Below are 22,335 nucleotides of genomic sequence, written 5' to 3' on the forward strand. Positions count from 1 at the left end.
TTTCTATAAATATTTATTGTATGTTCATTTTCTTGCATATAACAGAGTAAAATAGTTCGTGTGCTAAATCTTTGGCAAAAAAATGGAGTATTCAAAATTGAAATTATTCAGCCTCTTTTGGACATGGCAGCAGGAGCCAGTAATGCTGTTCCAGTAGCAGAGAGTGTCACCAACAATGAAGGTACAGTGGGTCTGACTGGAGGAGAGTTCCTGACAGTGCACTGGTGTCTGGCTCTTTCCCTCTGTTTGTTTGTTTTGTCCTATTCTGGTTGGTGGTTGGTTGGTTTTTGTTTTATTGTATTTTATTTTATTCTTTATATGCCTGTCTGTTTTCCAATGAGAGACAAAAAGAGTGTGAATTCAGAGAGGGGAAGTAGGGAAGATCTAGGAAGAATTGGGAAGAAAACCATAATTAGACTGTATTATATAAAAAAGCTTGATTTTTTTTTTAAAAAAAGAAAACTTTAAAAGGAATTGAGTTTCTGTACATGAAAGGTTTCATTTCTGAATTGATAGACCTTTCCCATAGGAAGGAAACTTGAGTTTGCATTTGGAAGGTAGTTTTTCTCCTATAATTCTTTTTTTCAAATGAGAATGTGTACACATACCCCTACCTTACTAACGACAAGTTAAACTGAACAGAATTTTGTTTTAGCAGCAAAACTTGAAAGGTGTTTTAAACCGGGGGGGGGGGGGGGGAGGGTGTTGACTTTTAATCTTGGTTGGTTGGTTGGTTTTGTTTTTTTTTTTTTTGCGGCCTAATGCACTTTGCTTTTTAGGCTCACCTCCACCCCCAGTAAAAGCCTCTTCTGAACTTACACAAGCTCCCACAAACTCCATGCCTGCTGTACCACAGTTGCCCAGCTCTGATGCCTTTGCTGCTGTGGCTCAGCTGTTTCAGACAACTCAAGGCCAGCAGGTAAGCTGCTTAATGCTCCAGTGGCTTGCAGAGCTAGGTTCTGTTGGTGCTGTTTCCCATTGCTCCTTCATATGCTCCTTGATGGGAGAGTATCCTTCGCTAGGGAGCTAATGTGATGAGTTAGAGCTAAGAAGGCAATGCGGATGTGAAAAATATGGATATGGTAGTACTTCTTTGAAAGACCTTGAGCTGTTGAAGTGGCAGTTGTTGTTGCTCACAATTCTAGTATTTCGGATTGATTCAGGATTATATGGAGTGACATTTTCTGTATTTCTAGAAAAGTCGCTATTACAATTTCATGTGTTTTCTCTTTTCTTTGAGCTTTGTTTGTCTCTTTGGGATTATCAGCATACATTTGAACTGTAAGCAGTACCCTGTAATATGTTCATCCACAAATTTAGCCACTAGTGAAAGGTGGATTCTTTGTCCAGTTTACTTACTGCCTATGCAGTCCTCTGAGATTCTTTCCTTTGTAGTAAATTAACTTTGATGATGATGCTTTGTTGTGTGGTTTATCGGTTTTCCCATTCTTTAAGCTGCAGCAGATCCTTCAGACTTTTCAACAGCCTCCAAAACCACAGTCTCCCGCCCTTGACAATGCTGTGATGGCTCAGGTTCAGGCTATCACAGCTCAGTTAAAGACAGCTCCTACACAACCACCTGAGCAAAAAGCTGCTTTCCCCCCACCTGAACAAAAAACTGCATTTGACAAGGTACGCTTCTCACATCACCCCACTTGTCTGTCTTACTCATGTGCATTGTGGGCTCTCTTCTGCAGTTTCTCTGGATTGTTTGTTTTTGTCTGTGGTTTGAGTTTTCTCCTCAATATCAAAATGTTTTTTCCTGATTACACGTGTCATGCAGGCTCACTATAAACAAGTTTAAAGAATAAAGAACAGCAAACAGAAGGAATTTCTTCACTAGCCCCACTTGTCCTTAGCAGTGATGCTATCGGGTTTTGTTGTATTCTTTTCCAGAAGTAATATACTATGAGTCTGTGCTTTTGTTTTGATCTTTATCATTAGGTCTGTGTACATTCTGCGTGAATTAAGACTCCAGTAGATGGAGCCCTCAGATTATCTGTTTTGCTACTGATAGACATTTGCTGTTGCTGCGATAACTGTAGTTGCCATGTCTGTGATGTGAGTCCTGGGGTGACCCCAGCATCTCTCTGCCTACTCGGTGTGCCTTGCCATCCTTAGCTCTGTTTTTGTGTGATTGGTACCAAATATCAAAGAGAACAAATTGAAAGGGAAGATTAATTTTGGTTCCTGGTATCAGAGACTTGAATCCATGGTTTGCAGCAGGACCACATAGCAGATGAGCCTCTTCAACTTAAAGTGGACAGGAAACAGGGGAGGGGGAGAAGGATCCTGGAAAAACATGCCCTTGGTAGCTTTCTTTCAACTAAGTGCCACCTTCCAAATTTTCACTGTCTCTCAAAAAGCCTACCAGCTGGGAACCAAGTGTTGACTTGAGCCCATAGGGAGCATCTCAGAATGAAACTTAATAGGCATGTTTAAAATACTGCCACCAGGGGTGTGGGTAAGCTGTGGGTGAGCTGTGGGGTTCAATCCAGACAGCTCTACTTTTGTCTTGTGTTTTTTGTTGGGGTTACAGTTTAAAATTTCTTTTTCCAGTTTCATAGTTTAAAAATAAAAAGATGGTTTTAAAATCATAGCATTAAATGGCATGTTTGAATTTTATCTGCCAATAATTAGTAATCAGTGTTGTAGGTAAATGCCAGTTTTCATTATTTTAGCTTAATGATTAATAAGTGACTACTGATTGTAAGAAAGACCGGATTAAATTTTGAGTGGAAAAGGAATAAACAGGGCTAGAGAGATGGTGTGGCTAGTAAAGTTTTTCTGTGCCAGCATGGTGACCCAAGTTTCCATCCTAGTATCCATGTAAAAGCTGCATGGAGATTTCTGGTCGCCCAGCTGAGCCTGTGAGACATAGAACAAGACAAAGACCAGGTGATGAAGATACCGAGCACAAACCTGTCTACACACACACACACACACACACACACAGAGAGGAGGAATGTATATTTGTAGGGGAAACAGAATAGAATTGTAAAGCAAAAAGAAGCTGTTCCAGGGTGCTTTGAAAAGATGTTTGTATCTGTGTTTGAAGTTCTATTTCCGTGAATAAATGAACGTAAGTTCCTGTGTGGTTTCTCTTTGGAAATCTCTCTGTTCCTTATTACCACCACCACCACCACCACCACCCACTCCACCCTCAGGAGAAAAGCTCTGTATTCTAATAGTTCTCTACTTCCTGTGTCCTGTATTTGTCTCTCTAGTCCTTCTGGAGTGAAGTCTGTTTTACATTATCATTCAAGGGTTTTTTAAGTGCTTCTATTTTTAAAGTGGCTAATTTACCTCTTTTTTTCCTATAGTCTTACTTGTTTTCATGTCTGATTTTTGTTTTGGGGGGGTTTCTTTTTTGTTTTTGTTGTTGTTTTGTTAACACTGCCTTGTCACACCGGTGTTTATTTCTGCATCCTAACAGTTAAAGAGATGCATATATCTGGTGCTGGGAATTGAACTCAGGGTCTTAGCCAGTGCAGGTACCTGACCACTGAGCATATGTATACATGCTTTACTTCCAAATGTCCCTCTGCTTAATTATTTTTCAGGCTTACTTGGGCTATTCCCGTCTAGGTCCTTCGTATAAATCATAAGTAGTATCTATGATGGCTGAATGATTGGATAGGAAGATTCTTCTTAGATTTATTTTATATGTATAAATGTTTTGCCTCGAAGTATATATGTGATTCGTGTGCATGTCTGGTGCTAGTGGAGGTCAGAGAGGGCATCAGATCCCCTAAAACTGGAGTTACAGATGGTTGTGAGTCACCATGTGGGTGCTGGGAACTTGAACCGGGTCCCCTGGAAGAGCAGTCATAGCTCTCAACTGCTGAGTTGTCTCTACAGCTGTGTGAGATTTTTCTTAAGGAGTTAGTGTAAGAGAACATTCCGAGGAGCAACAGACTAGAAATTGAGGTAGAGTTTTGTGCTGTGGCTCTTGGGAAGCTTCTTCAGGACACCCTAGTTCTTGTTGGGAAGATTGAGTCCAGAGCCCTCTTACTTTTCTTTTGATTAAGTGATAATGTGATCTCAAATATTTTACCTTCACAGTGATAGCCATATCACTTACAGCTGTTCTCTATATTAGATATCTAAGTTTTAACATACATCATCCATCAAAGCCTGCTTATTGGGTGGACATAAATATACCCCTTTAGCTTTGGTATGCACTGCTCCAGAATCTCCATAGTAAACCCCAATGTTTTTCTGGCTTTCTTTATATAGGCCTTACTGCTTTCTTGTTTCATTATCCTTGGATTCCTAGTCTTTTTAATGTTCCTTAGCGCTTTGAATTTGATAATAATGCCATAGAGAAAAGGCTGATGTTTATCCTGTTGTAACTGGTTACAGTATTGAGTGCTTAGTTTTCTAGGTGATTCTCCTGGGATTTCTAGGTAGTGCTGAATCTGATATTCTTCAACATCTGCTCCTGTTACTTTTCTTTTTACACCAGTGGTAGGAAATACTGAGCAAAGACCATGGCTATGGCAATACTTAGCTTGCTGGTTTAACTGAAGTAGTTGTTATAGTTCCATGAGGTTTTCAAAAAGGAATTCCTCTGCTGGGGAGTGGAAGTATGGCTGTGTATGTGTGTTTTCTGTGCTCTTTTATTGAGCTAAAGTCTGTTTTCAGCTAGGCACTGGGAGCACTTTTATTCAGATCTTCCTACATCTTTCATTTCCTCTAAACCATTGAAAATTAATTCTTTTGCTAAACTAGAGATTCTATAATTGATTCAAGTCTTTCCAGATCAGTATGTATGACTATTAAAACTTAAATAATGTATCTTATTGGTACCATAAGATAAGTTAATATAATATACTATAAATTGCAAAGTACCTGAAGTACAGAAAACAACTAGTGTTTTCTGAATAAAGAAATTTGCTGCCGGGTGGCAGTGCACGCCTTTAATCCCATCACTTGGTAGGCAGAGGCAGACAGATCTCTGTGAGTTAGAGGTCAGCCTGTCTACAAGAGCTAGTTAGTTCCAGGACAGTTAGGGCTGTTACACAGAGAAACCCTTGTCCTAAAAAAACAAACAAACAAAACAACAAGAAAAAAATTTCTGTATCATATACTCTTCACACTGGGTTTAGTTCTGTGTACTGTCTTGTCTCAGGAAAGCCCTTCCATTCATGACTTTGAGTATAAAGTATACCATAAATCTGTTCTAGGCAGAACAGTGCAGAAAGCATGAGTTAGGGGGGTGGGGTGGAAGCTATGGGCACAACAGACCCGGCTGGAAAGAAACGTATAAATATAGACAAGGAAACCAAGGCTCAGGAGGTTAAGAAACATAAACCAAACTACAGTTGGTGAATGTTGAATCACGGTGGACACTGATAGATATTTTGTACTTAAAATGCCTGTGCTCAGCTTCCAACATGCAAATATTTTAAAAAATAGATCTATATCACAGGTTTTTTATGATTGCAAAATATAACTGTTCAATGTTGTACATTCCCTGTTTTTAATGAGATTAATTTTTTATATATATGCCTGCCATGGTATACATACATGTGGAGGTCAGAGGACACTTTCTAGGAGTCGTTTCCCCACCCCGCTTGGTTGGGTTCCAAGGATGGCACTTAAAGGTGTCAGGCTTGCATGACAGGCTAACCGTCACACTGGCTCAATAAGTTTTATTTTAAATTACTGTTATTTTTAACTTTTTATCTTAAAATGCTATTATTTTTATTTTTAAATTACTGTTCTAGATTTGTGAATTTCTGGATTATTTGAGTTTGTTTTTAAATAATTATTTTTATTTTATGTGCATTGTGTTTAGCTTGCTTGTATGTCTGTATGCGGGTATCAGATCTTGGATTTACAGACAGTTGTGAACTGCCATGTGGGTCCTGGGATTTGAACCTGGGTTTTCTGGAAGAGCATTTGGTAGTGCTCTTAACCACTGAGCCATTTCTTCAGCCCTTATTTATTGTTTTTAATGAAAGTTTCTGGTAATTGGTATAAACTGTAAAGTTTTGAGAAAGAAACTGTTCTAGTAAACCGCTAAGAGACTTCTTTTGTTCCTGTCCTACACCATAATTTTTTCTTTGATTATATTAGTATATTCTTGACTGTGCAGTCTGTGGATGTAATAGGTCTAGCTGCCTGAAAGCACACACCTGTTGGCATGTACACAGAACTCTAGAAGCTTCAGTAAATAAATATTTAGATACATAAGTGTATAGCTGAATTTATTATGAAATAAGCAGTTAATAATTGGAGAAAGTAGAATTTAAATTGTATTTTTCTAATGTGACATTTGTGTCAAAATTGTCTCTCATTGGACCAAACTTCTCAGGACGTAGAAGAGAAAAAGAAACTGTACATAGTGTGGTAGGGACGTAGCTGATGCAGACATCTGTTACTCTGTAAAGTTTTGGTTTGGTGACTCAGTCTGTATTTTAAGTGGAACATTGCCGTACACATTACAGAAGCTGCTTGATAGATTCGATTATGATGATGAGCCTGAAGCTGTGGAAGATGCAAAGAAAGAGGATGCTACTGTCACCGCTGTAGCCTCTGCTGCTGCTGCTGCTGCCCCTTCTACACCCGCTGTGGCAACACCTGCTATTGCTGCTGCTGTGCCAGTACCCTCTACCACCTCGCCCCCTCCTCCACAGGTGCCATTGTGAGTCTCTTCTTAATTCTTTGATAGTTGGTAACAATTACAAAGCATAATCTAAGTAACAGTTAGGGCTGAAACACATTTCAGTGGGGTCTTTATTTTGTAAACTTATATTAAGACAATTTGTATCCTTTTTAGAGTTAGAATTTTAAATGTGGCTGTTATGTTGGACAATATTTGTTGATTATCTGTGACTCCTGAGTGGCCTTCTGCAATGTAAATGTGACTAAGAATCTTAAATGCTTTTGAATAAGTAACTGAAGTACTCACCTTGTTTTAGTGGCTATCCTGGGGATGGCATGCAGCAGACAGCCTACACACATCAAAGTATGGATCAGTTTCCACCTCGGATGATGGGAATGCAGCAGGATACAGTGCACCATCAGGTACTGTATCCCCTAATCCCCTCGTGGAGGGCCATTTGTCCTATTTTGTGTCCAGGCGGGTCCTGCCCAGCTTATTCGTCCATGCTTGGAGGGAAGCGTGAGGATTAAGAAAGAGACTAGAGACAACTGATAGAGCCAGGAGGGCATCTAGGAAATACTGAGATTCGCCTCGTGTTTATTCCTCATAGACTTTATATACCGTGTTCCAAAGAGGAGGGGGGAGGCAAGAGGCTTCTTTACCAAGACGCAAAGAACAAAGTAATTAACTTTTCAATACCCAAAGCATCAAGCAACCACACCCTAACATCCTGGTAGTAGTAGCCACACCCTGGGTCAGACCTCCTGTTATATAACCTTAAAGGTGCGAGAATAGGTCTGAACTCTCTGACCTTTAGTCAAGGGGAAATGGATCCACTTTTGTGGGCTCCCACAATGTGCAGGCATTTTTCCTGTCTTGAGTTTTATGAATTCAAGATCTGTTTTTGGAGACCTGTTTGTACCTCTGAGCATTGTTATTACTGTGTAATTTGCTAAGGAGAACTGCAGCACCACTGAAAGCTGTGGAATGGCAACAATTTTGAGTTGCTTTTTATCTTAATTACAAGTTTATAAACACAACATGCTCATCTTATAATAATAGATATTTTAGTTAAAATAGTTTAGTGACATTACAGTTCTGGTTCCTTTGCTGTAGTCTCTTTCCTGTGTGCTCTGCTGTAGAGTACTTTAAGCATTGGTGTTGGTAATATAGACCGTTGGTATTATGCAACAAAAACATATAGCACACTGGAGAGTTACAGAAATTAGGGGTTGGGTTATCAAATTTATTTTGCTAAATTCTGTAAGCTCACTTTGCTATAAATCTACATTAGGGGTGGAGTGGGGACTTTAAAGACACAGAGCCCGTACCCACTACCTTATAATCATTTTAGGTAATCTGTGAAATTTGTTTTTTTTTTTTTTTTTAAATACTACAGTGGTTTTTGTGCACAACCAGCCTTGGGAAACATTGCTTTATAGCCTGTGGGAAGGGTGCCTATATACAGCCTTAAACTACCTGCGAATTTTCTTGTCTATTATTTCCAGATCATTCTTTTCATTCGATGACATATGGCTGGTACTATGAGTTTAGTGACTTATTTAGGAGGCCTGTTCAAATAATGAAGAAAACACATGAACATACTGCCAGTTATTTTATTACACATTACCACCAATTTCTGTTTGCTGGTTAGTTGATTAGTGTTTCAAGACAAGGTTTATTTGTGTGACATCCCTGATATTCCTGGAACTCATTTTGTAGATCAGACTGACCTTGATCTCAGAGATCTGCCTGCCTCTGCCTCCTTAGTGCTGGGATTAAAGATGTGTACTATCACTGCCCAACTCTACCAACAATTTCTAAATTCTTATAGAAAGGTATTTTGGGATGTGGTTAGTTGAGTACAGTCAGTTGATGTTGGAATTGTACATGAAGAAACGTCAGCTTGTTCTTTGCTCTTATATTGTGATTTTCACTTGAAATTTTAAATACCCTTTGGTAGATTTTTTTAAATTGCACACATAGTCAGGAATGACATTAACACACAGTCCCAGGATTTGAGGTACTGAGACAGGAGAATTGTATGTTTCAGGCCAGCCTGGGTTATACTGTAAGACCATTTAATTTGTTGTTTTGTTTTGAACTTGTTTCTGAGACAGAAACTTGTTTCTGTGTAGTTCTGTCTGTCCTAGAATTCCATTTTAAACAAGCTTGGTCTCTAACATATGACACTCAGGTGTATGCCATCATGCCTAGCAAACAAAATATTTTTTTCCCAGGAATCTAGAAATTGCAGCCATTTTTTTTCTTCTGTTATAAAAGCTTACTTACTGTTAAAAAGTTGAAGGAAGACAATTGGTAATCGAGTACCTCTTTGGCTAAGGGCTAGCCTGTCACACTGCTACCTTGGGTAAATAAGACAGTATCTTGAATCACTGTTGAGAATTGTGAGTCTTAGAACCTGTTATCAATATCATATTTGAATATGTAACAGTGGTTTTGAGAAAAGTTAGACATAGAGAAATTAAGTTGCTTTTCTTAATTAAAATTTAATGAAGTTTTATATAAAATAACTTCAAGGTTATTTTTGGTTGCTGTTACTTAAAATAGATTTAACTCTTCTTTAAAATGAAAGGTTCCCCTTCCTCCTAATGGACAGATGCCAGGATTTGGACTTCTCTCTGCACCTCCATTTCCTCCCATGCCACAGCCTGGGATGGCCCAACCTGGGATGCCGCAACCTGGGATGCCACAGCCTGGGATGGCCCAACCTGGGATGCCGCAGCCTGGGATGGCCCAACCTGGGATGCCTCAGCCTGGAATTCCCCTAACTCCACCAGTACAACCAACTTTCCAACCTACTTTTCAGCCACAGAATGAACCCCTTTCACAAAAACCACATCAGCAGGTAATAGTTTCTTAGGTTGATTTATATGCACATTCCTTCTTCTTTGTCTGCTGTTTTGATTTTTCAATATGTTGAAGATATTTGGGCACTCATTAACTCTTTGTTCTAAAAGTTGAGTGGAAGTCGCACACCACAGTACTATCAACTGTGAGTGCTGAAGCTAGTGTGTGTTAGGCGCCTAGTTCACAGTGTTTTATGGTGTTCTGTTACAGTGTCGTTTGTACAGAGTAACTTCCCCCTCGGTTTGCATAACATCAAAAGGTTTTGTTTTTCCCTCAGTGGTGGCTAGTTAGTATTTGGTCTGACTAGAAAATTAGTATTTCTAAGATTTTTGGCCTCTTGCCCTTATGATTTCCAGATTTCTCATTTTCTGATTTTTTTTTTTTTTTTTAAAGGAAATGGAAGTAGAACAGCCTTGTATCCCAGAGGTTAAGCGGCACGTGCCAGAGAGCAGAAAGTCAAGATCTAGGTCAGCATCCAGGTAACTTACAGGAAGCTGCAGCTGTGTGTCAGGAGACAGAAGAGTCAGTTATACTGCTTTCTTTGGTTCTGTGTTAAGATAGATAGGGTCTCACTCACTGTGTAGAGCAGGCTGGCTTAAACTCCGAGCAATTCACCTACCTTACCTTCTGTGTCCTGGGATTAAAGATATGTCCACCATGCCTAGCTTGAGGTTTTTCTGGTATTCACGGTGTTAACCCTTGGTCCATAAGCAGAAGGCGTCAAAAGTAATGTTGTTTTTTATTTTTTTAGTTCCATGTCGAGTTGTAGTTAGTTGGTAGAGTGCTTGCCTAGTGTGCTTAAAGCCCTGGACTCCATCATTAGCACTTCAGATCTGGTGGTATGTACCTATAATCCCAGCCTTTGGGCATCAGAAGTTGGAGGCCAGCTTGGGATATATGAGACTCTGTCTAAAAAGACTCAATAAAGTAAAAATGTCTTTAGATCCAAAACTCTTCACCTGCATTTCATTTGAGTTGATTTAGTACCTGTGAGTATATGGTTTTGTAGGAGTTGTATGTTCAGTGTTGCCAACAAAAGTGGAAATGTCACAGTAGTCACAGTTCAAGTGTTGTTTTCAATTGCTAAAGAGAAGACATTTGTAGAAGAAGATAATAGTAGCAGCCATGTTTCCAATCCTGAGGACTGGCTTCTTAATTGTGCAGATGGAATTGTGGGCAATGTTGGAGATGTTCAACAGAGTACAGTCACAAGTGGTCTAGCCATGTTTACTTTTGTTTAGCTTATATCCACGCAGTCCCTGTTACTGAGTTCTTGTAGAGTCAAACATTCACTCACCTGGTGTGTTTTATTTTTCAACTTAGTATGTGCATCTTTACCTTTTTTCTTTGTGCTTCCATCTCATTAATGAAAATGTATTAGGTCACCAAAAAGAAGAAGATCTAGATCTGGCTCTAGGTCTCGGAGATCCCGTCACCGACGTTCTCGGTCCCGGTCCAGGGACAGGCGCCGGCACTCACCTCGGTCTCGATCTCAAGAAAGACGGGATCGAGAAAAAGAGAGGGAACGGCGACAAAAAGGCCTCCCTCAGATCAAATCAGAAACTGCAAGTGGTAAGTAATGAACCTTTCTGCGCACTTAACTTCTTTGTCTTTTCATGGTGTGGGTTAAGATGTTTTATGACTTAGCAAAGCCATAAATCAAACTTTATCATTATGATTGAGTTTTATTCTGAATAGTGTTTCCTCATGTCTTCCTTGTGTACTGCATAGTCTTAGTGCTTCTTTATACGGGAAGGTGTCTTTCCACTGGCATACCTATGTCCCTCTTTGATAAAGATTTAGCCGTTTATAGATTATGTTAGCTGTGTTACCTCTTGATTTTCACCATTTTTCAAATATGAATAGTAGAAATACTCTTTTTGTAAATCATTAACTATTACGATTTAATTGATAATATTGATCAGTACGTATTTACAATGAGACTCATATGTAGGAAACACCATAAAAGGAAACTCAGGTTAGGAGTGGGTGCCTGTACATGTTAATGGCTGGGTTGCTTGGTAATAGAGACTTAGATTCAAGTCATGAGTGACAAATCTTCACAGTGTACAAGAACATTCTGTTCTTTGCCGGCAGATAGTGACAGGCAAGTCACTGCTCTTAAGACCTGGGTTTTCATGAGCATTTTAGGTCTAGTCACAAAGTAACCATTGTTTTTCCAATTTAATGTCCTGGTTTAATTTCTAAATACCTAATTTTCTAAACTCTTTAAGTGTCTATAATTTATAAATGGATATTCCTATTTATATTTTGGCATTGTAGTGTCACGTAGAAATGACATATAATGAAATGCTGTGCTGCTTGGGATAAAATGACTGTTTTCATCACTGATTTATTTTTAGTTTGTAGTACCACACTGTGGGTGGGACAGCTGGACAAAAGGACTACTCAGCAAGACGTTGCCAGTCTCTTAGAAGAGTTTGGTCCTATTGAATCAATTAATGTGAGTACTACTCCCTTAAGGGTGCTGATTAAGATGTGCCCAGTTGTTGAGACTCTTGCACTCTTAGGTGGAATGTGCATAGGCTTGTAGGAGGCAGCTGCAGGCTGGGCTGCTCCTATTCACTTTAACATCCTCTGTAGTTGTTGTTTCTTGCACAGCCATGTTTAAATTAAAATGTCTTTCTAGAAAAGTATGTAACAAAATTTGCACAACTCAATTAAAACCAAAATTGAATGAGTTTAACCCTCCAGGTCTGTCTCTGAGGGTGGGAAGTCCACCTTTGTTCGTCCAGCTTTGTTCGCACTTGGCAGACCTTGAATTCGTGCGCACTGTTGGGGGGGGGGAGGCTACGGCTGGGGTCTGTGCCGGGGTCTTTGTCTCTGTCACTGCCTTGTGTAATGCTGAAATGTTTTGGACAGATGATTCCTCCCAGAGGTTGTGCCTATATCGTAATGGTTCACAGGCAGGATGCATACCGTGCCCTGCAGAAACTGAGCCGGGGAAACTATAAAGTGAACCAGAAATCTATAAAGGTACATTTTTATCATTTATAAAAGGGTTTAATGCAGAATTATATGAAGTTTTGGGGGGGTTGTTTTAACTATAATTTTGCTGCTTTGAAATGGCTTGAAACATAAAAACCTCCTTAAAAATCCTCCTAAAAGCAGTTGCACATTAGTTGACATACAATTTTATGTGACAATTTTCTTAGTTTCTTTTTGATAAGAAAGTTTTTTTTTCATGCAGTGTATTCTGATCAAGCTTTTCTCCTCCCAGATCCTACCCCACCCCCAATTCCATATCCTCTCTCTTTAAAAAAACAAGCAACGACCCAAAGGGGAAGCACAGAAAACACGATACACTCCACAGATGCCGAATCCAGAACACAAAAGCAAAAGATCAGTGAGACAGAAATGCCCAACAAAGCAGCTGAACACCAAGTTCCCCCAAAATAAACCCAAACTTGTTTGGTGTTGGCATCCACTGCTGGTCTTGTGGCCTACCCTGAAGTTACTATACCTAGGGAGACTCCCTTGGAAAGGGGTTTTTCCTTTGTAAGAAGATTTCAATTGCAGATGATTTCTGGATTAGAGGTGGGAGCCACGTCCGCTTCCCTCTCTCATTGCTGGCACCCTGTCTGGCTTGAACTAGAGTCTCTAACATCCTTCCTCCTTCTCTTCCGCATAGTTCCCTGAACCCTGAGGGAGTATTGATGAAGCTTCCCATTTAGGGCTTCTGGGTCTCTGTGTTATCTCCCATCAATTGCAAGAAGCTTCTCTGGTGATGGCTGAGAAAGGCACTGATCTATGGATATACAAGAATACCATTAGGAGTCATTTTATTGTTAAGCTAACATAACTCTTTTTCTTTGGATTGTCAAGACGGGGTTTCTCTAGCATTGGAGCCTGTTCTGGAACTCGCTCTTGTAGACCAGGCTGGCCTTGAACTGACAGAGATCCACCTGCCTCTTTCTTCCAGGTGCTGGAATTAAAAGGTGTGCACTACCACCACCTGATGCTAACATAAAATTCTTAATAAGATTTTTTTTCTTAATAATGTGCTAGGAATTTAACCAAGATCTTAATGTAGGCTAGATAGATAAGCACTCTGTCACTGCCTCCAGCCAGCTTACTTATTTACTTGTGTATTCATTTAGAAACAGGTCTCAAACTGGCCTTGAACTCAGCTCCTGATCATATCCACTTCCTAAGTACTGGGATTACAGCATGCAATACCACATCTATCTAGTTTTAACTGGAGCTTTAAAGATAATATTTTCTAGTAAAATTTTTTATATAAAAATATGAATGTTCCACAACTTAAGGTTTGCCACCTCTTCTTTGAATTAACTGTTAAGAATATCAACAAACATAAAGAAAAATACAAGCACACAAACAACCATCTCTGAGGGGTCCAATTCAGTGTTGCCCTCTATTAGCACCTTCGTCTACCCTGGTGTATACTGTAAAAAGATGTTGCCATATCTGTAGACCTTGAGTGGTATCCAGTGCAGTGGGCTTCTTCTTGATGAACTTTTTCTTTATTGTATGCCGGCTATGCTGGGTGTGAAGAGATTTCTATCCTGAGGCAAAATGAGAAGACAGAAGAGCCACTAACCTGTGTCAAGGAGTCTATAAGTGCTATACGGGGACAGCAGTTCAGAGTGCTCACTGCCTGCCTTGTTCAGATGAGTAGAGTGATGGGGATGGTGAACTCTGAAGACTTCTGACCCACTTTTCTTCTCCTTTCTTTGTATATTTTCACTGGTTATAGATTGCCTGGGCCTTAAACAAAGGAATAAAGGCAGATTATAAGCAGTATTGGGATGTTGAATTGGGTGTTACTTATGTCCCGTGGGACAAAGTCAAACCTGAGGAGCTGGAGAGTTTTTGTGAAGGAGGAATGTTGGACAGTGACACACTTAACCCAGGTAAAACAATGTTTAACTTCTTTCACAGTTCATGGTTATGTGACAACTTTATTCTTTGCACTAGGAAGAATTTTGGGTGATCTTAAAGTTCCAGGTATAAGCTAGTCTCTCTGCTGTTAATTAAAGATATAGTGACTGTTATCTAAGATCTTAGCAGGAGAAATACAGACCCTGGTAAAATTCTGACTGTTAGACTTAATAATTAGAACTTTGCATTAAAAATGGACTACTTAGACTTCAGTTGCACATCAGTGGTATAGACTGAGAATTAGGAGATACCTGTAAATCCAGAGCCCTTTGAGTACTAGAAGCGTTTCAGGGTGCAGACACTGATTAGAGATGCTTACCAGTAAGATACAAGTGTTTAAAGCCCCGCTTTGATCCCAGATATTTGTGGTGATGCTCAACTCTGCGTTATGTTTTAATTCATGCTTTATAATAGTGTCCTTGGAGAAATTTAAGCATCCCAAGAAAACACACACTCACACACATGTATTAGACCAGGAAGTTGAGTTGCTTGTGGATAGTAATATTATAAGTGCCAGGTTATTAGTAAGATTGTGGTGGAGATAATGGATGTTTAAGAAGTGTTAACTTGTCAACCAGAGGGAGGGAAAGTGGTATGATGATGCTGAGATGCCCACCCCCTTGGATAATGCATGCTTTCACATAGGAGGAGCTAGATTTCTCTTCAGGCAGATGAGCCTACCATGCCCAGGTATGCGCTCTTGGCCAGGATGAAAAGAATAAGAAGATGGGATCCTGGAAGTCAGATCCTAGGAAGTTTCATTGATGAGACAGAAAGTTACTAATCACAGTTAAACCCCAGAATGCAAAATGGTTTTTCTTGCCTAGAAGATAGTTAAAGAGGTGGAAGGGTGTTGTAAGAAGGCTGCTAGCTTATTTTCCTGGCTGCCCGGCTGCTTGGCCCATTAGCTCCAGCTTCTTATTGGTTAAGTCTTACATCTTAATTTAACCCATCTCCATTAATCTGCATCATCATGAGGTCATGGCCTACCAGCAAAGTTCCCGCACATCTGTCTCTGGTGGCTCCATGGCTTCTCCCTGACTCCGCCTTCTTCCTCCCAGCATTCAGTTTAGTTTTGCCCACCTTGCTAAGTTGTACTCTGCTATAGGTTCAAAGCAGTTTCTTTATTCATTAATGGTAATCACAGCACACAAAGGGGGAATCCCATATCAGAAGGGTGTCTTCAGTACTTTTTTAGTGTTAGGGAGTGACTGAAAAGACAGGTGTTAGAAGTGAATGTGTATGGATCCATCCATTCTGCTTACATATTTCTGTTGTCAGTTTGAAAAATTACTGGAAATTAGTGTAGGGATTTCTTTAACAAAACTATTATTTTCTAATTTTCAATTTTCATTTCTATATTTAAAGTTGTAAGTGAAAATGCTAAACATTTCTTGTTACATTCCTATAATTCATTCATAGATTGGAAAGGCATCCCTAAGAAGTCTGAAAATGAAGTTGCTCAAAATGGAGGTGCAGAAGCCTCCCACACAGATCCAGTGTCACCCGTACCTAAGCCTTTGCCTGTGCCTGTCCCTCCTATTCCTGTTCCTGCGCCTATAACAGTGCCACCTCCACAGGTAGGGCTGTCGAGAACATGATTTAAAGCTTCAAGGGTCTGGAGGGGTTGCTTTTTAAATCTTACTGTTCTGTCTAAAAGTGAATACTAGTTTTTCATATTTTGATATATCACCTCTATTTTTGAACAACTTTTTCCCATGAATGTCAATAAAACAAGAATTAATTTAGATTGTTTCACAAGTGTTATTTGGATGACTCAGCACTCTGACTTAGAGTGTCTTAGATATTGAAATCCAGAACCTCTAGTAATTTGTGTTGTTTTTGTTTCTTATTAGACTTTCATTCTTTAGGGAGTTGGAGTTGTGGTATATTCTAAACTCAGATATCCATACCCAAGTCCCAGCTGCTTTGTGGAAAAAGGATTTTTTTTTTTCTGTTTGTTTGTTGGTTGTTTGGGTGGTTGGTTTTCAAGATAGGTCTTACCATGTAGCCTAGGCTGCTCTCAAACTTGAGATTCTCAAGTGCTAGGACTACATGAGCCACTGTATCTGCCTTACTGATAGTTTTTAAACTAGAGTTCACATTTGTTAGGTATTTGGTGTCACTGGATGCGTATTAACTCATTTAACCTCATGCTTATTTTATGTTGGCATGTTCTCAGTTTAGAACATGTAAAAACCAGGAAGGGAGTACAGATAATTAGATTTGAGCATTGTTTATCTTAGCCTACTACATAAGTTGCCAGCTGTTCTTTCTTAGACTTGTATTTCCCAATTTTTAAACAATTCTGCCTTAGAATATTTTTAAATCTCTCTTATGCTGTCAGAACACCGATAGAACCCAGTGAAATGCAGTGCAAATGGCCAACTTACAGGAAAAATCAGAGCTTAGATTTATAGCATTTAGGTAGGCACAGGTTACCTATCATCTTTTTAATAAATGTAGTGGTATAATAAAATTTTTAAAATACCTGCTTTTCTTTTCTTGGTGCACATACACTGTATTTGAGAGTAGCTAGATACGTATTTGGCTTTTCTTTCCAGGTCCCACCTCATCAACCGGGCCCTCCTGTAGTTGGTGCTCTCCAGCCTCCTGCTTTCACACCTCCCTTAGGAATCCCCCCTCCAGGCTTTGGCCCTGGTGTTCCTCCTCCTCCACCACCATTTTTGCGCCCAGGATTCAACCCGATGCATTTACCACCAGGTACACTGACCCAGCTGAGAATACCGACAGTTTTGGGCTCTGATAAATGATGCAGAAGGCATTGACCTGATTTCTCTTATTCTAGGTTTTCTTCCTCCTGGACCCCCACCTCCTATAACTCCACCAGTATCCATTCCTCCTCCTCACACTCCACCAATAAGCATCCCAAACTGTAAGCATGTCTTTCCTCTGTGTTGGCTTAATGTCTTGGAGTTGGGGTAGGAGGGAAAGTGAGCACATAGTAGGGTTTGTAGTCTGATTAAAGGTTGTTGACCGGAAACATACCTAATTACTCAGCTTCACATGTCAATGTAATTATATTCCTTAGCTGCTATCGCTGGTATAAGTGAAGACACTACAAAAGACTTATCTATTGGAAATCCCATTCCAACAGTGGTGTCTGGGGCTAGAGGAAACGCCGAGTCTGGTGACAGTGCGAAAATGTATGGCTCTGCTGTGCCACCTGCTGCACCCACGAATCTGCCTACCCCTCCTGTAACCCAGCCTGTTTCACTTCTTGGTAAGTTATTATTTTTTTGTTGTTAGTTTTTTTTGCCCCTTCAAGTTTGGCTTGGAAGATCTTAAATGGTTTGTGCAGTTGCACTTCACCAGGAGACGTCTTCATGGGTGCCATTATGACCCAGTTGTCTTCAGCAAAACATTTTCATCTACACATGTTAATTTGATACAAAATAATCAATTAAAGTAATTTCTGTGAAAGAAATGGTTACATGTTTTTAACATGATTCTAGACTTCCAGCTCCGAGCAGCTGGTTTCTCATATATAATTCTCTGTTCTTATTCCTCTAAAAATCCTGGGAAAAAAATTTTAATATATAGACTGGCAAGTCCATAATCTATGATAATCTTAACAGACTGGTGTTGTTTTCTGTGTGAGGGTTGTACAGTGAGGTTAGAACTGAGGCCATTCTCACCGGCTCCTGGGTTTCCTTCTGCTGGAGCTGCTCCTTTCCACAGCCGCATCGCTGCAGTCAAAGGAGGTACAGCCTGGAGGTTTCCCAGTTACACTTGTGAGGGTGTACTCTAGTTTGCTTCAGTTACATTAAGTACATGAATAGTTTTTATAATAACTATCTTTTAAGTTAAAAATTGTATTTGGAGTGATATCTCCAAGTATAGTTCATATTTGATTCTCCTAATGGGAAGTTAATGCTTCTGAATGAGTCCTTTTTATTTTCAGAGTGTAAGTGTGTGCACATTTGTTTTCAGAATCTTAGATTGCTTTAGGAAAGACTCTGTTGCTGACCTGAGGTGTAGTGGTTTCAGGTAGAGCACTTTACTTTATACCAAAATCTTTTGGATTGAAGTTTTTACTTTGTACCCCATAAATAGTGAAAATGCCAATTTCTTTTTAAGATGAAGTTTGGACTGCTCTTTAGTGTACATAATGAATTTACTTTTAATTTCCTTAGTATACAGAGGAAGGACTGTTTATTAGAGGAGGATTTGGGGAGATGAATTGTTTAATGAAGGATTGGTTCAAAACTTGCACTGTATGGGGATGGCATGGAAGGAGGCACCACTGGACTGGGAAAGAAGGGAAACCTACATTGCCAGACCTCACTAGGTTACAGCTATTTTTTGTATTTATAGTGTAGTTGCACAAGTATCTCATGTAGTTTTCTGATTGGCCCTTTCCTACACACCCTCTCCTCCCATACATGTCTCTGCCTTGGAACAGAATCCTGTTACAAAATTGTGTGTATTTGTCATTTTCTTTGGACTTCATAACTTCACTGAATAAGTAGAAAGATTTCATGGTCTCCAAGAGTTTGCTAGCTACTGCTTGTAAGTAGTCCTGTTTGGAGCGAGTACCTGCTTCTATTTATTTCTTACTACCACCCAACAGACACTTTAACCTTTGCAACCAACGTGAAAAAAATCAAAAGTTGGTAAACTTAAAAGATTAATTTGGCATGTGCAACTTTGCTGAGGAGCACTGAAGTGTTCTCATTACCTCACACACCTTTCTGTGTATTCTTCGCTCACAGGAGAGTTCTTTGATTCCATAAGTGAGGTGGGATAGGTAAATGGGAGACTTTTAATGTGGGCTCTTTGATTTTGGTTATCTTTGTCTATAACTTTTAAAACAAAATTGGAAAATGAAGTGTTATTCAAATCCTGGAAGGTTTAAAATCTGAATTAAGGTAAAAACGGAAACTATTTTATTAAAATCAATACTTAATAAACTAACATGGACTAGTCTAGTTCCAGTCAACAGAAGGAAACATCTGGAAACGTGCTGGGCCTTGTGGTACTGTATTCCCAGAACTCGGGAGGCTGAGGTCCATGGATCTTGAGTTGGATGCCAGCCTGAGCTACGTAGCAAGCCCCCTGTCTCTGAGAAAGAAATCTTGAAAAAAAAAAAAAAAGATAGTCACATAAATCTTGACCTTTGAGAGAAATGAGTTTTGGTTTTCTTATTAATACAAAGGTCTAATATGAAAATATTTTTGACCTGATTTTTACATTGTAGTAAAGCAAGCCCTTTGAAGAGGTGAATGGGTTTCTTGAAACCCTGAGCTGCCATTGTGCTCATTCCAAGGCTTCTGGCATGGTGACCCTAGTCCCTCACAGTCCCACCATTCCAGCATTCTTCTCTTGCCTTTAGTTGCCATCTCACACTGTCATCTGTCACAAGAGTCAAAAAGGAATCTGATTCCTGCAATATTCCTTGAACATACCTGTCACCAGTAAATTTCAATACGTTCTCACCCATACCTCTGCCTGCTTGAGAGGGTGAGCTTTTTTCAAGTGAGGTGTTTTTCCTTTTTTGTTGTTGTCGTTTTGTTTTTGTGTGTGTGCAAAGAAAGGAGAATTTGTTCAAAAGAATCACAATTCTACCACTTGGGAACACAAGAATCACATTATGGTATCACAGTGGACTGGGAGCTGGTTGCCAGTGTAGTCCTCCTGTGGGAGCACTGAGATTAGGTGCTCCCTCTCTTATTGGTGCTCTAATTTGTACTGTAAGTCTGTAGAAGGAGATGCTGTGTTGACCAGAACACCTTAAACCTCTAGAGGCTAATGCTGAAGTCCCATTTCTTCGTCTGTAAAGGGGATACGATGGCATCGACACACCAGGGTGTGGTGGTGATTCAGTGGCTAACATACAAAACCGCCACCTAGGAGGCATTTAGTGAACAGTGGGTGCTATCACAGGTAAGAAATGCCATAGGTGTGCTTAGGACATCTAGAAACAAGTATTTGTACTTCAGTCTGTGCTGACACGGCTGAGCTCTGACCCATTATAACCTCTGGTTTGCTCTCAAGGAGAAAGCAAGATTTTTGGAACAATAGTCTTTGTATAGTTAGTTGCTTGTGCGTTTGAAGGAAGATAAGACTAGATCACAAGCAATCAAATTCCATTGTTTGATTCATTCAGAAAATATGTTAAATCATAGCAGCGTTTTACTTAATAGCACAACTCAGTATTGAAGGTCTCTACATAGTAGATACCAAATAGTTTCCTTGCAGTGTGTCACAGACAGTGTTTTTCCAATGTGTGCCAGTATTTTTGAAGTGACACACAAGTCTGTCAAATGTTAAGCCGATCAAAATTTCACACTGAGGACTGATTGTACTGGGAAGACGATGAAGTGCCTGGTGCTGCTGTTGATTTCTGTCATCAGATTGGAGTTTAGGAGTTTGTAGGTAACTCACTAGTGCTGAGCTGAGGTCACACACACCCCCCAGTAAATTGAATTTGTAAGAACACAAGCTTCCATCATATTTTTAAAAATATTTTGATTCTTTGAATAATGATCATCATTTGAAAATATAAATGACTAGGCATACAACAAGTATTCATTATTACTTGATTTTAAAGGACACTGTATTTAGTTAGCATCTCATGGGCCAAAGTAACTGAAACAGTAGTGGTTTTGTCAAAGCTAAAGATGACATCTACAGTTGTCAGTCATCTAGGAGAGAAGATGGTGACAAGTGGCAGTTCAGTTCATCCTTTTGATTGTATGAACGTTTATGTTTGCCTTTCAAATCCGTTGTATGATATGTATTGCTAATATTATGTACAGCGTATTTATTAAAAAGTTAATTGTAAATGTAAAGTTTGGGTTACTTTGGTGTTCCAAACAATAAAAAAGTACACAAAAAAAATGTTTGTTTGTGTTACCTATCTGTCCTGTGTTACAAGGATATCCAGGGTATGCTTCAGACACAAACTGCCAGGTGGCGTGAATTCCTCTGTGGAAAGTGAAGCCACTTCCTGACACGTGCACTTACTTGTTAATTCTCAATATGAAGATATTGTCACCTTCTCACCTTCCCTGCTTTTGTCACACTACTGCAGATGGTGAAGTTTGTAAATAAAATTTGACTTCTGAGAATAATCTTACAAATGGGGGTTACTTTTTCTCTGCTGTAGGTCACAGTGGTTTGGAAGCCAGACTCAAATGTTGATGGCCCATTAGTGGAGTTGTTGGTCCGTGGGTTGGTACACTTGAGTCCCTACCTAGCTACAGCAGGCATTTAAACTGATCTCGGGCACCACAAGAAAAACTAAAAATTAAATTGTTTAGTAAATTATACTAAAATGTCTTTGATTTTATATTATTAAGTTAGGAGCCCTAAAATGTGCCTAGAAGTCTTCCCTACGTTTTGCTGATTATTTCAACATGGGTATTTGATTTCTGATGGTTTAGCTTTGGATTTCTCTACTCAGTCACTGTCTTGAAGTTTATAATTTTTATAGCTAATAATTTAAATTAGAGCATTATAGCACCAATCTACTAGTTGCATACTAGTTATAATATTAAATAACAATAGAAAATTAGAGGAATTACATGGGTTTTCTTCTTTTTTTGAGAGTAATGCCTGATTTATAAAAACAGTGCATTTTGATACTTTTATACTGAACTTTTGTATGGTTACATTAAATTACAAGCTGGAAGGATATGCCAGAAGGCCTCTTGACATTGTCTTCTAAGAGTGTTCTTTTCAGAGCATTAGAAGTACCTAAATTGGTGTTCTAAACACTGTAATATGTTGTTCCTCTAGTCACTAGTATCACATAGAAATGACTTTGAAATATTCCTTACAGTGCCTTCATCTTTATATATAATATTATTCAGTGGATGGACTGGATAATACAAAAGTAATGGTTAAATCTGTAGCAGAAATTTGCCTAGGATATGAATTTATGCATGAATACAATATGTTAT

The 22,335-nt window shown here is 39.3% G+C and overlaps 1 protein-coding gene across 8 annotated transcripts in view; it reads left to right on the top strand.

The window, feature by feature from the left end:
- The window catches only part of Scaf4 (SR-related CTD associated factor 4), a 57,766-nt gene that overhangs the window by 25,758 nt on the left and 9,673 nt on the right, over positions 1-22,335 (top strand). The window contains exons 5-19 of one of the 8 annotated variants that reach the window (XM_087899376.1): positions 46-181; positions 780-919; positions 1,456-1,632; positions 6,456-6,652; positions 6,930-7,035; positions 9,234-9,482; positions 9,878-9,963; positions 10,866-11,056; positions 11,848-11,948; positions 12,368-12,481; positions 14,223-14,379; positions 15,830-15,987; positions 16,972-17,131; positions 17,217-17,303; positions 17,460-17,651. In XM_087899376.1, the coding sequence (XP_087755502.1) occupies positions 46-181; positions 780-919; positions 1,456-1,632; positions 6,456-6,652; positions 6,930-7,035; positions 9,234-9,482; positions 9,878-9,963; positions 10,866-11,056; positions 11,848-11,948; positions 12,368-12,481; positions 14,223-14,379; positions 15,830-15,987; positions 16,972-17,131; positions 17,217-17,303; positions 17,460-17,651 (2,251 nt within the window). Of the gene's footprint in view, positions 1-45; positions 182-779; positions 920-1,455; positions 1,633-6,455; positions 6,653-6,929; positions 7,036-9,209; positions 9,483-9,877; positions 9,964-10,865; positions 11,057-11,847; positions 11,949-12,367; positions 12,482-14,222; positions 14,380-15,829; positions 15,988-16,971; positions 17,132-17,216; positions 17,304-17,459; positions 17,652-22,335 lie in introns of all 8 variants that reach the window. The other 7 variants (XM_087899366.1, XM_087899371.1, XM_085685739.2 and 4 more) reach the window with 7 other exon arrangements.

Source organism: Myodes glareolus, chromosome 2, assembly GCF_982192425.1.
Source record: "Myodes glareolus chromosome 2, mMyoGla1.1, whole genome shotgun sequence".
NCBI lineage: Eukaryota > Metazoa > Chordata > Mammalia > Rodentia > Cricetidae > Myodes > Myodes glareolus.